This window comes from Dermacentor silvarum, chromosome 1 (genome assembly GCF_013339745.2).
Source record: "Dermacentor silvarum isolate Dsil-2018 chromosome 1, BIME_Dsil_1.4, whole genome shotgun sequence".
NCBI lineage: Eukaryota > Metazoa > Arthropoda > Arachnida > Ixodida > Ixodidae > Dermacentor > Dermacentor silvarum.
The window spans coordinates 339,160,434-339,178,172 of record NC_051154.1 but is presented as its reverse complement, the minus strand read 5'-3'; the positions used below and the strand labels follow the sequence as shown (position 1 = coordinate 339,178,172).

The following is a 17,739-nucleotide window of genomic DNA, read 5'->3' as shown; positions in this document are numbered from 1 at the left end:
TTGGTTTCCTAAATTGCGCATCACCATAGAGTTTGATAATTACAATAAAAGCTAGATACGTTCATTTTACGCACTTTTGTGTATGTGCTTGCAACACTTGACTGAGACTGATTCACATTATGTGCAATAGATTTTGAGCACAAGAAGTGAAAACAGCGGAAGAATGAAAAACGAGAAAAACGATGTTGTAAGTTTCTTAACATGCTCAAGACTGTAGCAGGTTATCAAATTGCGTGAAATTCGGCCAAACTGCAGCGCTTCCTTTCCAAAAGAAGTGTAGGCTTCAAGTTCTCCTGCTGCCTTACCCTCAGAACCCTTGCGAGCATTCTCCTCCAGCCGGCCTTTCATTGATGCAGTGCAATGACAAGATTTCGCTTCAGCTGTCTGTGTTCCAGTGATTATTTTTATTCTCCTATTGTCGCTCTGGCTGCTCAGATCGATCAACTCGCAAACTGTAAGGACGTCCAACACCTGTAGAACTTCCCCTGAGCCCCTGTGGCCTTTGTTGAACCCCGGCTATAGACGTGGCAATCTCCGCAACATTGCGTGAAGGAAATTTTGTTTTGGGGCGCAGCAACCAAATGTTGTTTTTGAAAGACTTTGCCGCATTTTATGGTTTGTCACGAATACAACGAAACAACAGTTATCCCTTGTTACGCCTCTCACATGTAGGAAGTATGAGCTTCGCCTCAGCACTGGTGAAAAGCGGAGGTTGGAGCTGGAGCCGATTCAGCCACTGCTGGTGCTCGCTTGTGGTTACACCAGGAAAGCTCACCATGCTGGGCCAAAATTGTGGTTGTGAGCCTCATCAGTAGAGCATGAAGAGAACACTCAGGACCCTACAGCTATACGATGCTTCGGTTATATATATATATAGGGTCATTCTTCGCAGCTTTCTGGTTCGATTGTTTGTTGGATAGTTGGATCGTTGGTGGATGTTCGCTTGTTGGTTGGATAGATGGTTGAAGAATAGTTTTGCAATCGAAATCTAAAACAATATTTAAAAAAATGACATTATTCGACCCGCATCTCCCTCTAATTCTCTCGCATGTGTGTTACGGGTATTCGACAACTGGAACACAAGGAACCTTTCGATTGTTGCAAATTAGTGCAGAAAGTATGTTTGCTAAAGCTTTCTTTAACAGGTGCTCAAGCAGCACACGCTCGTGTTGGTGCTTCTCTCATAAAACCGCCATTGTGGAGTACCAAGTTCCGTGTGTTGTGGATTCATAATAATGAACTTCATCACAGCGACATACGTCAAGGTTAGTGCCGCAGCCAAATGCGTACACAGCAAGCTGCAAATGCTTTCGGAATGAACTAATTGCGAGAAAAACCTCAGACACTATCAAGGCTTAATTAGGCGTGGAGCCTACAAATGAGAAGTACATTCGGCATTTCTGTGCGTAGCATTTATATACGAAATGCAGCTCAACACTATAGGCTGTATGCTTAGACGGCCAAGTATTTGAGGCTTTCTTTTTTCAGAGTTTTCGCATTCTTCGGTATACTTCTGCAGGCATAGTACATGCCTGGACATCGACGACGTGCCATCCGACCGTCTCGGTGGCCTGGACCAGCGCAGCGTTCAGCAGGTCCAGGAAGGCGATGATGCCGAGCAGATTGACGCACATCAGCGCCAGCACGCGCACGTTGTTGCGTATGGCGTACAGCGACGCCTCCAGCCAATTTTTCTCCTGTCGGCTGCGTGCATAGAACAGCAGGGTGCGCGGCCACTCACTGCGTGTCAGCTTAGCTCTGGGAACATACAATTCTGGGGTTGCGCAATGAGACCGACACATCTAACGCTCAAGCAATTCAGAGCTCATGTGGTGCCATTAATGGACTTAAGAGAACGTGAAAAACTTTAGCTGGCATTCAACTTCTCTTTTTTGATTCTTTTTCTTTTCAAGTCAGACAGTCGAGGTATGGACCTGGAGGCCGGGTTTTGTGGCTTGTGAGAATGAAGTGAGATGGGGTGAATGCAGGGGTTAAAAGGCAAAGGAAAAAAAAGAAAACGCGGTTAGTGGGGTGAATGAGGGGCACCGAGGGGCTTAATTTCTTTTTAGTTCTGCCCCCCCCCCCTCCCCTACCGCAGGCTAGAATTGAACCCACGACATGTGCTCAGTACCATAACGCCATAGACACTAAGCGACCTGGGGGATCGTTTTAAGTGTATGGTCAGCGGTTACCTTTTATATGTTTTTTTTACTTTTTGCGTATTGCATTGAGCCGAAAAAAAATCTTAACTTTACTGTTACCTTCTCATTAAATACATCCGCCTCCCTACGCAAATACGAAAAAAATTGGAGCACGCTTAAGCTTCGCCTTTAAGAGTAGAGCGCGATAGCGTTATCGGGACCCGTTTGCATCGCAACACGCGGCTGTAGGTCTGGTAGAAATGCTGGAAAAGGGGTTTGTGATTGAGTTTCCTCGTAGCAGAATCAGGTTTTCTCGTACATTCAAATTACAATCCGATGCCGATTGGTCATTCACTGTTTTCACTGCACGGCGAATCCGACGCCGAATGGTAAAGTCGTACTTTACCATTTTCCTGACGGATTTCACTGTGAGAAATTAAATTTTTGATTACCAAAGCCTTCCACCACGTGGAAGGCCTGCGTGGTTGGGGTGGTTGGGAATGATTTTCTCCGCCACCGCATCACACGCTGGTTGCCGACGCCGGATTTTCTGCGACACGGGCGCGTTAAAACATCATTGAATGTGCAGTAGGTTGTCGTTAAGTCGAAGCCGGGTAAACGAAATTTTCGCATGTGAGAAACAATGTGTAAACATGGAGTTCGTTTCACATGGAACGAGCTGAAAACAAGTTTCGCTTACACGAACCGCCGATTCGGTTAAGCCGAGCTTTCGAAGTTGCCAACTCAACCGTGTTATTTGGCCCCGTGAGAGGCCTGGACCGGCAGACTTGGAGGCAGCGACTATGCTGTAGCTACACGAGAAGCAAATGGTGTTTCTAAGGACATAAACAGCTGCGCCAGCGTTGAATTGAATTCTGGGGTTTTAAGTGCCAAAACCACGATTTGATTATGAGGCGCGCCCCGCCCGCGTCAACGATAATGTGGAAAAATGCAGCGCTGACACAACAGAAAACAAGAATGACAAGGTTTTCGATGGGTTTACCTACAGATAATTATATTGTGAGGTCTCCGGACAGTCCGTAAAAATACAGCAAGAAATACAAGCAGACATTCATACGCTGATGTAGCGGAGCCCTATGAGCCTTTCAATGGCGTAAACTTGTGATCAGAAAGGGGCTGCGGTTCATGCATGGCCGTCTTAAATGGCGGAAGGCGGACGTAGAAGCGCTGGGCTCCTGTATTTACGTGGTATGCAACGTGCATGCTTGGCACGAATGTATTACGGCATGTCTTACGACTGAATCTGAACTCTTTAAACGAGACAAGCTCTACTATCTGCGTAATAATTTGTGCTATACGAGTGATGTAGTATTGCGCGCGAGAAGCCAAGAAAAGTCAATGCTTCATTTGATTTGCCTGAGAACGGTTGCCGGTTGCAAGGGCGTTTCACTAACGCAGGGGCATTCAGCAACACACCTACATAGGAAAGCTGATCATGTTTGCATGGTAAGTTAAAATATTTCATATCGTAGCTTACCATGGCGAGAGATCGGTGGAAATAAAAGTCGTAACATTATTCTGTCCTGTCACCTTCTTCGCCGCTGTACTCGTTTTCTATGTTTTGTATCGTTTTCTGCTTTGTTTTTTTTTTTTCTGTTTGGTATGTGTTGGGAGGGGATATTGGGACGGGGGTGGGGGGAGGGGGGGATGATGTTTGTTCCGAAACTGCACAGTGTGTTATGAGGAACGCTGTAGTGGAGGCGGGGGTCCGGGTTAATTTTGACCACTTGGGGTTCTTTAACGTCAAAGCAACACGGTAAGCGAGCGCTTTCCCAATCCGCAAACGAACCAGCAACCTTGTGATCTGCAGTTTAGTGTCGTTAATAACACTGCTTTCTCCCATTGGGCCCATAAACACTCTCTACTAACTTGTCGCATTACGAACCACTTTCCGTGGATATGAATTTACCTCTTAGTCAAACTTACCGGTGCAAAGCTTTGTGTATGCATGCTATCGTTGACGCTCGTAGCACACACACACGCACAAAAAAGTGAAGAATAAGCAAGGGGTGGTGGTGCAACCTTCCTTGATGCGACAATAGAGATAGAATAGAACGTCCGTTAATTCAGCCAGACATTCAAAGAACAAATGGGCAAGCTAAGTTGGTCGCTTCTTTTTCCGTTCGGGCTCACGGCGACGTTTAACGACAGCGTGATAGTGCGCAAATGCCGCGGCATTCTTCAGCTGAGCCAATTTGCGATATTAATATCAACGTGTCATTTTCTGCCCTCTTTCATTGAGACAGGAAAAGCGGAATATAACTTATCACCCGCCGCGGTGGCTTAGCGACAATGGTGTTGCGCTGATAAGCACGAGGTCGCGATATCACATCCCTACAGCGGCGGCCGCATTTCGATGGGGGGCGAAATGCAAAAACGCCTGTGTCCCATGCATTGCAGGTACAGTCGAGTGCAAAATTCTAGAGACCACTGGAGCGCCGACTAAAGTCCCTATATAAGAAAAGTACCGCCATCTACTCTTTCCTCCGCCGTCTCCTCTCCTAAAGTGCTTGTTTTGTAGCGTTAGCTACACTGGCCTAGCCAAGCCCGTTTCGCGCGGCACATCAAGAGCCCTGCTGCGCATGCGCAAGGATCAGTGATGTCACACGGCTTGCGCACCAGAACCACCGGAGCCGGCACCTCTCGCGCACTCCGCCGCCGCCGCGTGCGACTCACCGCCGCCGGTCTGCGCATTCCAGAGGAGTGACGTCGTAGCCGTGGTAGACGCACTGGCGCCGGCGCGCGCCCGCTGTGCAGTCACCGTCTGACACTGCGCTGGAGCCGCTGCGCTTCTGACTGGCGTTTGCCAGTGTGGTATAGCCATGGAGAAGGAGAGCGCAAATGCTGCTCAACAGCGCAGAAGAACGGAGAAGCTTGACTCATCGGATCCCGAAGTAGTTGCCTGGCAATTAGCGGTTGAGCGTAGGAGACAACCAGGCAAGCTAAGAATAATCAGCTGAACCTTTGCTAACGCTACGTATATCCTGGCATAGCCGAGCTAAGCCACTGCAACTTTCTTTTCTTTACTTTTTGCTTGCGAAAGCAAGTCGACGGTGGCGCACCTAGAAAGTCCACGTTGAAGCTTTCAGGCCGGGCGCGCGCAGCCGCCGCCGCCGCCGGTGACTGCGGCTGCGCAGAGGACTTTCGACATGGCTCTGGGGCGAAAAAAAAACTAAATATAAAGAAGTGAAAGCGCGCGCTATCATCGTCCAATCGGAGATAGAGGAGAGAGAGAAGCGGCGTTGATCAAAGAATGGCGGTACTTTTCCTATATAGGGATTTTAGACTAAACTGATGGCTGCGCGCCTAAGTTCGAGAGCGCATACTGCGCATGCGCGTCCGTTTTTACCTGCTGGCCTGCTCGTTCACTCGCTTCAACCGCGCGCGCACTGGAACGCGGGCGAGAGCGCAAGCTGCCACTTCTGCAGTCGCGGTGGAAGCACCCGAGCGATGATATCGCGAAGACTTCATTTGCACTGGCAGGGCTCGGAGCGCGCCGCTCTCTACTCCTCGCCTCTAGATGCTCCGCGGCGCGGGAAACATGCTTTAAGTCACCTTTTCTGAAATAGAACTACGTGATACGCTCCGCCAGCAGCGATGTCTTCTGTGCTCGAATTCGGGGAACTTGCGCATGATGCAATTATTATTACCAGCCGTGGTTGCTTAGTGGCTATGCTGTTGGGCTGCTAAGCACGAGGTCGCGGGATCGAATCCCGGCCACGGCGGCCGCATTTCGATGCGGCCGATATGCGAAAACACTCGTGTACTTCAATTTAGGTGCACGTTAAAGAATCCCAGGTGGTCCAAATTATTCCGGAGTCCCCCATTACGGCGTGCCTCATAATCAGATCGTGTTTTCGGCACGTAAAACCCCACAATTTAATCAGTTTGATGCAACTTATCGGAAACGCTGCTCGACGCCCTCTCACCTTTTCAGCCTGAGAAGGAACTCGAAGGCGCCATCCGGGTGCTCGATTTCTGGCAGAAGCATCTTGGAGGTGACCAGCACTGCGGGCGCCGACATAACGCACGCACTGATGAGGGAGGCCACGTCCACCTGAACAAACCAAGCGAGGGCATATATGGCGACACGAACCGAGGAAAACCGGTAACGATTACAAAACACATTGTGGGACTTTCTCGTTCTCGCAACTGGAGGATGACTCCAAGCGTGACCCCGAAGGCCATTTCAAAAGTGAGTGGCGAACACAGCCTGAAGATGAAATTCGCCTTTGCTGTAAGCCGACGTATATAAATAATTCCGGTTACGAGGCGTCCAGCAAGGTGTGTTGAGTAGCAAAGGTGAACTGCGTGCGATTTGTCGAAACGTTACGAGCCCGTGGGAATCGCTATAAATCGGCGTTCGAAGTGATTTTTATCTTTTCTTTTCCTGCTGAAGTGAACAAAAACCTTTGTAGTTTGAATGTGCTGCCCTATATACATACAAGGAGGGCCGTCTGGGCGGCAACTTCCAGTTTTGCTCGGAGTATTGGAGTACGATTGAAGCGCATACAGACGAGGACGCAAGAAGGCGCATAACAGACACAGACACGGCGCTAACTTCGTACAATATATTTCATTGTCCCATGCCTTCCTTATACTTTCTGCGCCTCGCGAATCAGCGAACATGGGCATTAGCGTAATCACCTATAGACTATTTTACGGAAGCATTTAGGTGCCGCCACATTGGGCTGATTACGCTTCTGTTTCCTGTCTTTAACAACAAAGTTTACGGTACTACAGTCGATTCGCACGCATGAAAACAGTTGTATAAATGCGTTCAGCGTTCCATGACCATGTTACCTGACTTAACTTCTCATAAAACTAAGAAATTGTTTGAGTAACAGCCCAAGATGGCGGCGCCCATGAATCGAACATACAATCATACAACAGCGACATTTATATATATATATATATATATATATATATATATATCACACAATATTTAACAAACCCCTCTTCCAGAGACAGGAGAATGCTGACACTGATCATTCCAGCTCATGCGCACAAATTCTAATTGTTTATTTGACTCTGCAATATACAGTTTGCTAACGCATGCCTCACAAACCCTGGTGACCTAGTCTGATTCTATAATCAGGTGACTTAGTGTGCCCCTGTTTGTCCCTAAAATGATCATATATCCAAAACGGCAACTACAGCTGCGTTTAAGGCAACGAAAGAGGCAAAATACCGTCTGTCGTCATCTGTTTATTTTTCACTTTGTTACTGTTTTTACGCAGTCTATAGGCAAAATACATGCACTGAAAGATAAGCAGGGTAATATCATCAGCAATTTCGATGACATAGTAAAATCAGCGGAAAAATTCTATACTGAGCTGTACAGTACCCAGAGCAGCCAAGCTACTTTCATTCGAAGTAGTGATGAACAGGATACAGAGGCCCTTTCCACAACTAGCGATGAAGTTAGAAGGGCCTTGAAAGACATGACCAGGGGAAAAGCTGCTGGAGAATATTTATTCAAGGATAGAGGAGATATCATACTTGAAATGCTTGCGACCCTTTATACGCAATATCTCACGACTTCAAGTGTACCAGAAAGCTGGAAGAACGCCAACATTATACTCATCCACAAGAAGGGAGACGTTAAAGAATTGAAGAATTATAGACCCATTAGCTTGCTTTCAGTATTGTATAAAATACTCACCAAGGTAATTTCAAATAAAATCAGGGCAACACTTGACTTCAGCCAAACAAGAGAACAGGCTGGCTTCACGAAGGGATATTCTACGATGGATCATATCCATGCCATCAACCAAGTAATAGAGAAATCTGCGGAGTACACGTAATTGACCTCTCCATATGGCTTTCATAGATTATGAAAAAGCATTTCATTCAGTAGAGATACCAGCAGTCATAGAGGCATCGCGTAATCAAGGAGTACAGGACGCATACGTGAATATCTTGGCAAATATTTACAAGGATTGCGCAGCAACCTTGGTTCTCCACAAGAAAAGTAGAAAGGTACCTATGAAGAAAGGAGTCAGGCAAGGAGACACAATCTCTCCAGTGCTATTCACTGCATGCTCAGAAGAAGTACTCAAGCTCTTAGACTAGGAAGGCTTAGGAATGAGAATCAACGACGAATATCTCAGCGACCATCGGTTCGCAGATGACATTGTCCTATTCAGCAACAATGGGGACGAATTACAGCAAATTATTGAGGACCTTAACCGAGAAAGTGTAAGAATGGGGTTGAAGATTAATATGCAGAAGACAAAGATAATGTTCAAGAGCCTGGCAAGGGAACAAGAATTCAGGATCGCCAGTGAGCTTCTAGAGTCCGTAAAGGAGTACGCTTCTCTAGGTAAATTACTCACAGGGGACCCAGATCATGAGAAACGATTTTATAGAAGAATAAAATTGGGCTGGAGTGCATACGGCAGGCATTACCAAATCTCGACTGGGAGATTACCACTGTCGTTGAAAAAAAAGTGTACAATCATTGCATTCTACCGGTGCTAATATAAGGGGCAGAAACTTGCAGGAAAAAAAAGTGTACAATCATTGCATTCTACCGGTGCTAATATAAGGGGCAGAAACTTGGAGGTTACCAGAGAAGCTCGAGAACAAGTTAAGGACCGTACAAAGAGCGATGGAATGAAAGATGTTAGGCCTAACGTTCAGAGACAGGAATAGAGCGGTGTGGATCAAAGAACAAACGGAGATAGCCGATATTCTAGTTGACATTAAACGGAAAACGTGGAGCTGGGCAAGCCATGTAATGCATAGGATGGATAACCGGTGGACCATTAGGGTTACAGAATGGATACCAAGGGAAGGGAAGCGCAGTCGAGGACGGTAGAAAACTAGGTGGAGTGATGAAGTTAGGAAATTCTGAGGCGCAAGTTGGAATCAGCTAGCGCAAGACAGGGGTAATTGGAGATCGCAGGGAGAGGCCTTCGTCCTGCAGTGTACATAAATATAGGCTGATGATGATGATCAATCAGGCATCTCTCTGTCTGTCCTAAGTAGCTTTTTCCTCAGCTTAGCAGACTGGCAATATATAACGCCTCCACGACATTCTAAATACTTGTTACTGTGCTGTTATGTGTCACATTTTGCTTTTGCGTCTCTTCCTCAATTTATTTACCGGAAGAGGCTACCTAGCTTGTTCGGCACCGAAAATACTACATTGATGTCTGCTCTCTGGGCTATTTTCTCGCTAGTTTAGGCGAAAGACGATGAATATATGGGACTGCAGCGACATTTTCCTTGTCAGAGTTGGCACCCCCTCTTACTGAGGACACGTATTCCGTCTGCTGTGCCTGTTTGTAGTCAAGTATACTTGACTACACATATCACCGTTTAGCCCTGGCTAAAAAAAACATCGACGTATATAAAATTTGAAAAAAAAAAAACAGTTGTCCCTTCAATAGGCTCAGACAAGCGCCTCTGTCTAAATCTGCTAAATAAAGGTTGCTAAGAACAGGTGCAAGGAACGGCCCTACACATCCCTGCCCCAACCCTATCCGTATCTGTGTCCTTCCAGTGCCTTCTTGCGTTACGCCTGTATGACCAGGACGTGCGTCATGCGGGCATGGTACAAAAGTATTCCATGACGCCACGCCAACATGCCCGCATTGCAACACTGCTTTGGAAGTCACCAGTGCCCGCTTCAAACTTGCATGGTCGTCATTTGACTGCGGAATACCGAGATCTGCGAAGAAAACGTAAAGAAGCTAATATGTCCGCGTTAAAATCGGTATATGCGGGTTGGCGCGCAGCACCCACAAAGTGCAGGGCTCTGTGTTGACGCCATGGAAGGGAGCTCGGGTGGGTTTCCTTCACGTAATATGCGTCAAGCATCCGTCTGTCCACTTGTGCAGGATGTGTGCCAAACGGTTATCCCCAAGACAACCAGAGCTCCTATGTGAGTCTTTGCTGGAGGTTCAATATAGACAGCATGTTGGCACTACACATAGCGAGATTCACGTGTACGACACAACCGGTATTCGACGATTTCTTAATGATTGCACCTCGTAGCTGATAAGGGCTGCGAATGTGGCTGCAGATAGGCTGCCGAACCCCGACGCCATTGCCGTGTGCAGCTGGGACAGCGTCATGTCGCCCACGTAGCCGCGCAGGATCCACGGCAGGTCGTTCTGCGCCGAGCAAAGCCCGCGTCAACTCTCTGAGGGACGTTCGGGTAAGGCGGAAAACAGAGCGCAACGGCGGCGTTATACTATAGTTACATGCGTGGCACCGCTGCCGAAAATGCATGCCCGAAGTTGTATGCACTACAGTTGAAATAAAGTGTCTTGACTGCCGACGGAGTCGAGAATGCCTTTCTTCACGTGCATGTTCGTTCACCGCAACAACCCAAGGAATTGCCTACACAGCAGTCATGTTTCCATGCGTCAATGTTCGGCCTTGTTAGTAAGGCGTACTGAAGAGCGCAATAAAGGACGCGTACAAGCCAGGGGGCCGTGTGTGTGTCCACATGCTTGTCCGTGTACTTTACTATGCTTCAACTTTCTTCAGCATGTTCCTATGGCGTGCACACGCGCCATTGTCCTATTAAGACAACACTAAGGAATATATATGTACCGGGTGTCCCAACTATCACGCACCAAGATTTAAAAATATGCAAATGCCACGTAGCTGGACAGAACCAAGATAACGTTGTTTGCCGTCGCTTGGAGATGCGCAAATAATCTTTTTGCATTCCGCCTAAATACGTAGTCTTAATCAACTTCTCAAATATTATGATTAGATGAAAAGTGCCAATGAGAAAATTGTAGGAAAACATGAAAAACTTCCGGTACAGCTTTCTGTTGCTCAAAACGTGCTACGTAAAAGTGTTTTTCCGAGCGTCCAAGAACCCCACGAACACACGAAAGATTGCCGCGCAAATGGCCGCTCGAGGCACTTTGCGTGTATTCGCGGGCTTCTTTCAAGCTCGGAAAAACACTTTTCCTCTCTAGTGGCATGGAGCTGCAGTGAGGTCAATGTAAATAGGCCAGTGTGACGCCATTATACTCTCATATATAACTCTGAATTGAGCAAATATCCTTACAGTGAGCTGATAATTCTCAGTCCCGGTGAATTGTGAGCCTGTATTACAGGTTCACAACTGTCACAGAATTATCAGCACACTGGCTATCTGCATAAATTTCAGACAAGTGACTATGACTCGGCAAGAAAGAATGAGCCGGTGATTTAATGAGTCTGAGTAAGCCTGAGCCTATGACTCCGCAAATCCGAGTGAGCCCGAAGTAGTGTTAGTCCAAATGCCCGTTAATCTGGGGTGAGCCAGGATGAACTTGACATCAGTGAGATTCTGTGTCGAAAGGCCAACAAGGCTAGAGAGCCTCAGGAATGATAGTGCGTTGTCTGGCTATAGCAAGGTGCTTGTGCTGTGCAAATAAAGCAAAGTATGACCAGCGCATGAACAAGGACGAGCGCTTTTGCATGTCCTCTTCCCGCTGACCCACATTCCCAAGATTGCGCCGGGCTGCAGTCTGATCGAATGCGTCACTTATTCGGTAGGCTGGACCTGGTGCTCCAGTCGTGCGAGAGAGCCCTGTCCCCACCTGCGCGGCGACGATGTTTGTGGCGACGCAGAGGGCGTCGCACGGCGACACGCCAGTGCTCCAGCGAAGTGAGGTGGCAATGGACAGAATGAGTTTGCGCAGACAGCCGTAGAAGGCGACCAGGGACATCAGGAAGGAGAAGAACACGGTCATGGTCATGATCTGCGCGACACGTCGATAATCCGCGCTTATAGTACAGGTGACGGCCACGCGAGCACTTACATTAGAGTTGCTCAAAAGGAATCCGGCCATTGACCGAGAAACAAATGTCGCAATATCTTTCCCCAGTATATGCACCTCTTCCATCAAAATACACAGCTCTGTCAAGCTTCTCCTCAATAATTAAAGGCCATCATTAAAAGGCTGCTAGACGTTTTCTAGACCTCTTTTCTCGAGTAGCAACGTTGATGCGCGAATATTTCGACATCTGAAGCTTCATCTAGAATCTTGGCAGCGGACATATAGAAGGCAAGAAGGCGCAGGGAGAAGAGCGAAATTATTCGTGCATATATATGTTCGGTCTCCAGCTAAGAATAAAATTCTGGGTTCCCTTTATTACTCGTTCAGCGTAAACTTGACAGGCAGACTTTTGATTGTGTGGTAGTATTCTTAGTTCTTCATGTCAGCGAACCAGTTCAGTACATTATAATGCTTATAAATAAACGAAATGTACTGTCGACCAAAAAGGTTTACGGACCACGGGATCTCAGGAAACACTAAATATCCGAGCAGCCTTCAAAAGTAGCCAGTAAAACCATACATCACAATGTTGTTCGCATATACCTGTAGAGGCTGGAAATGAGAATATCAGGCTGCCTTGAGGCTGCGGAGATATTCAGCTTTTTGTCAGATCCATTGGTGCCTAACCTATTTTGGTTGATAGTACGTGCGAGGAAACTTTATTGACCTTCACACTCTCTGTAACGCACGTTAGACTAAATCTGACTAGTTTGAAAAGTACACATGTGACCGCAAAAACATGCAGGCCTACACGGAGGATAACAGACAGGTCTCGTGCGCAACGCAGCGCCTCTTTCGGCCGCGGGGCTCACGTGGAAGGCGAAGACGTGCGGTTGCCGCGGCGTCGCTTCGCCGATGACGCCCGTGGCCGCGTGGCCGAACGTGAACTGGGCGCCCACCCGCGAGTAGTTGATCACCGCCTTCAACTTTGTGCCCAGGCACGTCACCACGCCGTGTCCCACCGACGAGCGGATCATGACGGTGCCCAGCACGAACTGCAGCACAATGCCGGACAGCACCACGTGCCAAGCAATCTGCACGGCACACGGTCACCGCTGCCATAGCCTCTGATTGATTGATTTAGTTGGCGATTATTAAGTAAAGAAATCAGCACGTCATTTGCTGTTGTTAACGCGACAGCGTTAAGGGCACCGTGTCGCAGAAATTCCGGTGTTGGAGTAGGCGTCGTTGTCCGTGAGCAAAAAATTTCGGTATATAGTTCGGTATATGTATATTCCATGCCTTGCTACATGACCATTCCATCACTAAAGTTGCTCATACCTTGTATTACATTCTTGACAAAGTTATTCCTCGGAATTTTGAAATGACAGCCACAAACAAATGTCATGAAACAAAACACCGGCAGCGCATAGCTTTCATGCTACATCTTCTCAGGCTGAAATATTAAAACTGCGAAACAATTGCGCAGCTGTAACCTACCTCCGGGATCGGCCCACGCAAGAGGCGGCGTTTCTACCTGAAATCTCGCCTTCGTGCATAGCGTTCGCCGCCAGCGTTTCCCTGTAAAAATTACGGTTACATAAGCTGTAATTGCCTGGAAGCGTGAGAAGCAGTCAGGGATCTTTGAATGCTATCGTGTTCTGCTCTTAAAGGCTAAGCTAAATAAGCGACCTCCAAGTTTCTGTTTTTGTTTTTGTTTTTTGTGAGCGCCGTGCAATTCGCAAGATGAAATAACTCAGTAAGACATTCGCATTAATAAATAGAACAGAAAGAGAGTCTTCTTTCTGGGGTTTTACGTGCCAAAACCAGTTCTGATTATGAGGCACGCCGTAGTGGAGGGCTCCGGGTTAATTTTGACCACCTGGGGTTCTTTAACGTGCGCTACAACGCAAGCACACGGGCGTTTTTGCATTTCGCCTCCATAACAGAAAGAGAGTCGTCTCATTCGCCCGCGTGAATAAATGTTAGTGTATACGAAAGAACACGAATGCAGCCACCGCTCGCTCAACTTCGTTGAACTATTACTATGCCAATCGTTTCCGAGCAAAGTGAACGCATGTGGTTGCGGCCATGTACTCCTCTTCCTCCGACTCTTCTCAGTGAGCAGATCACGTATTGTGTCAACAAGGTAAGGAAGTCCTAAACAAGACACGCGAACCAAGATCAATTAAACAGAGGAATTGAGCATTATATTCAGCGTCTTTCTTTTTTTACTTCATTTTTTGTGTTCAGTTAGACATTCGGAATGTGCTCCTGGGTGTGTGCCTCATTATTGCCTAATGCTCACATCGCGCCAAGCCGAGCCAGCGGCATGTCGCAGCGGAAGTCTTCAACAGGCCCTTTAAGAATCTCACTTACGTACCTCCGGCCGGTCAGTGTGTTGTTGAAAAATAGTGGGCCAATGATTTTGCTGTCATGTACGCCACACCAAACACTAAAAGACCATTGACATTGGTGGCGTGATTTTCCGAGCCAGTATGGATTTCGGTCACTCCAGTAGTGTGCATTGTGGACATTTACTTGAGAATTTCGGGAAAAGCTGGCCAGGTCAGTCCAGAGTATCTTGCCTAGAAAGTCACTATCCTGTTCCACTTGAATCAAACTCCAATTGGCGAAGTGGAGTCTGTTTTGAAGATCCCTGGGCTCCAGGCATTGATGCAACTGCAGATGATAGGGGTGCAGTCCAGCTGCTTGAAAAATCCTCCAGACAGTTGATTTGGACACTCCAGACTCCGCGCTCACGCTACGTGTGCTAGCGTGTGGATTAGTCGCCATATACGCCAACACATTGGAGCGCAGCTCGTCACTTATTGGTGAAGCTCTTTGCCGCTTCCTTACAAAGCAGCCGTTTTGCTTCAATGACTCATAATTATTCACTAAGGTCATCGGGCAAATCCGCGTGCCAGTGTGCCAGCTGCGAAATATTCTTGCATCCTGCCGTTTCTGTCCTCCTGCAGCGTCTAGGGCAAGAACCATGTCTGCTTTTTCTTCGTGTGAATAAGGCATCGCAGCAGAAAGAACTTCGCTTCAACAGCCGACACATGAGTCTGTCGCTTTCCCGAACTGCCGCGTCTGTCAATCGCTTTATGCAGCGCGAGCGATAACGGTTGATGATTTCGATGGCACGACCACCTCCTGCTTCACAGCCCTTTCGCTTTTAAGCGGCGGTACACCCGGCCAAATGCGATGTTCGTTCGTACGCGCGAAGTTTGAGAGCAGTGCAATCGCAGCGCGCAAGCGCGTATGTCACGTGTTTTTTTTTATTTCGCGGGCATCTGCAGTAATCTGGAAAACATCAATTATGAATAGATAGAAAGTTAGAAACCTTTTAATTGGGCGTTTGACAGACCAGCCTACTTCTTTTCTATAGGAACTACTTGCCTAACTTTGTTGCTTCGGAGGTTAATTAATTAATCTTGACTAAAAACCAATTAATCGGAACACAGAAAATAGTCTGACTCACTCCATACGATGGTAAGAAAAATGCATTTGTTCGCATCGTCTTAGGGCGCATCGGAGTATTTTTAAACCCTGTCTAAAGATAGCTGGCGCACCCTGTATATAGTGATTGCGAAGAATCTAACAAGGGCGGTATATACCTTGCGCCTCTCGCACGAGAAGATGTAGCAGATGGCGACTATGGCCCCGACGCCCAAGGCGGACCAGATGCGGTGCATGTCAGGCAGGCTGTCCACCACGACGCAGCCAATGAGCAGGGCGTACAGCACGCACCAGAAGACTCTGCAAGCAATCGCGGGTGGCATGCTGCAGTGAGGAGGAGCGGTTCGCGGATCTAGCTCACTTCTATTCACGTGACCACGCCATGCGCACCCGCGCCGGCGTGCGCCGTTCAAATATATTTGAAGTATACCGCATGCATGGGCCCTTTTCTATCGTATGAAGGTTCCTCATACGTTCGAAGCAAAGTAGCAATTAACCCCGTGTACATTCTGTCATAGTCTAATATTCGAAGAAATCCAATATCAAACGCTCGAATCGATGCAGGAGTTGGACCAAATTCTAATAGGGTCCTATAGGGTTCGTAGGCGGAACAACCCATCAGCCTAGCTTCGTTTGTTTACTTTCGTCTATTAGTGCCTAAAGCAGTGCGCCTCTACTGCTCCCCTAACGGAACACGAAAGTGTAGAATTTCTATCAGAAGTAGTCCCGAGGACGAAAAGTCACTCACGCGGCCCATCCTTGTTCGGCGGCCTGGTCGAGCGCATGCTCGATCCTGGCACCACGTTTGCGGTAAAGACGACCTGCGAGCCGCGCCACCTGCAGCAGCGCCCAGACCGAGCACAGGGTGAGCGTCACCAGCGCCTGGAACCGAGGCTCCGAGCACCAGTCGTCCGACGCTTTCCACGACAGGCGCACGGCGCCGCACAGGTACACAGCGTACAGCGTTACCGGGCACAGCCACAGGCGCGGTCTCACGTGTCGATGGTACGCCAGGTACCAGCCGGGCGGGCGGCGGGCAGCCTCTCGGTTCGGGTCGCGTTTGTCGGGGTTAACAGGGGACGCGGACGGCATCTCCCTCAACGTTTCCTCCGGAGCTGGACTGGTGGTCTGCCGCAGATGAACGCGCGGCGCGCTGGTGAAGCAGTCGGGCCGTGAGTGAATGAGACAGTCTACGGATCGTCTACGGTCGTCGGCATTGTTTCCGTTTTCACCTTTCTTCCTCTGAGCGAGCGTGTTCTCCATATAGGTACACCTTGAAGCATCAAAGCTTTATAGTCATTAAAGAGCGTACAAGCTTCGCTATCACACAGGACGTGCTAGCGAAACGGCGATGCCTTCAAATGTGTATCAAGAAGGAGCGTGGAAACAGAAATGTGTACCGCTCTTTTGTAACACTTAACCGCATTAAAAAAGACCTTCCTCCGGATCACTTTGGCGGGTGGTTCTGAACTCTTTATGGTCAATTGCATACTCGTCCTGATACGACTTGTGATTTCGCCTAATGAACTGCCCGTTAAAGTGAACATTACTTTGGTCGTTGTGAAACTGTCAAAAGGATTGTACTATGTATGCAACTTTTTTGTTTTTGAACAAAAGTGCAACTATGTTTTAGAAACATTTTGCGAACTTCGCTTCCAAGCCTCATAGATGTTAAATAGTAACGACGCTTTCATATCTACAGCGTGGCATCTGCTTCCTAAAAATTATTGACGCAGGTGGTTCAAATGTTATTTAGCAGCGATTTGCAAAGGCGAAAATTCATGTGATCTATCATATAACAATAAATGATGGAACTGTTTTCAAGAGAGGAAAGTAACGGCGAATTTCTCCTCATTAGGTGGGAGAAATGTCACGTCAGCCGAAGTTGTTTATGCTTTAGTGTGATTCTTCTTTCCCTTCGCTGACTATGGGACTGTAGGTACTGTGCCCTTACCGTTCCTTAAACTCCACCTGGGAAGCTTCGCAGTGAGCACGACCGCAATATCAGGTCGACACAGCTTTTTCAAATGCAGTTCGAGAATCGACAATGTTCACACTGTCATGCTGTATATAGCTCGGGGAGAGGTACACAAAACGGCTACACGACGAGTCTGAAATAAATAACAAATTTAAGACTCCCACTAAATCAGCGACGCATGATTCTGTGTCGTCGTCGTTTTGTGACGCTCTCTTTCGCGCTTCCGCCGCATTCGCCGGTGATCTCCGGCCATCACAATCTCCTTGTTTCGTTCTCGTTAGCTGGCCTTCCACGCAAGAAGCCCTTTCTTGATCGCTTACTGTAGGATTTCAACGAATGGACTTGCAGAGCACCTTCGCTTCTGTCCGACTGCTTCTTTGGCATTTTATTGCGACAGCAATTC

The 17,739-nt window shown here is 47.8% G+C and overlaps 1 protein-coding gene across 1 annotated transcript; it reads right to left on the bottom strand.

Annotated features, from left to right (window-relative positions):
• Positions 1-643: 643 nt before the first annotated feature.
• LOC119444040 (solute carrier family 28 member 3-like) lies at positions 644-16,450 on the bottom strand. Its single transcript, XM_037708562.1, has 8 exons — positions 16,107-16,450; positions 15,517-15,658; positions 12,769-12,990; positions 11,717-11,878; positions 10,160-10,285; positions 6,092-6,219; positions 1,552-1,758; positions 644-779 (listed from the first exon to the last, which is right to left on the bottom strand). Exons 1-8 carry the CDS (start codon positions 16,448-16,450, stop codon positions 644-646), a joined length of 1,467 nt encoding a protein of 488 aa, XP_037564490.1.
• Positions 16,451-17,739: the final 1,289 nt, after the last annotated feature.

Coding starts and splice junctions, on each gene's coding strand:
- LOC119444040 (XM_037708562.1), bottom strand. CDS start 16,450: ATGCCGTCCGCGTCCCCTGTTAACCCCGACAAACGCGACCCGAACCGA. Junction 15,659..16,106: donor GCCGAACAAGGATGGGCCGC/GTGAGTGACTTT, acceptor GATTGCTTGCAG/AGTCTTCTGGTGCGTGCTGT. Junction 10,286..11,716: donor CAAACATCGTCGCCGCGCAG/GTGGGGACAGGG, acceptor TGCTCGGCGCAG/AACGACCTGCCGTGGATCCT.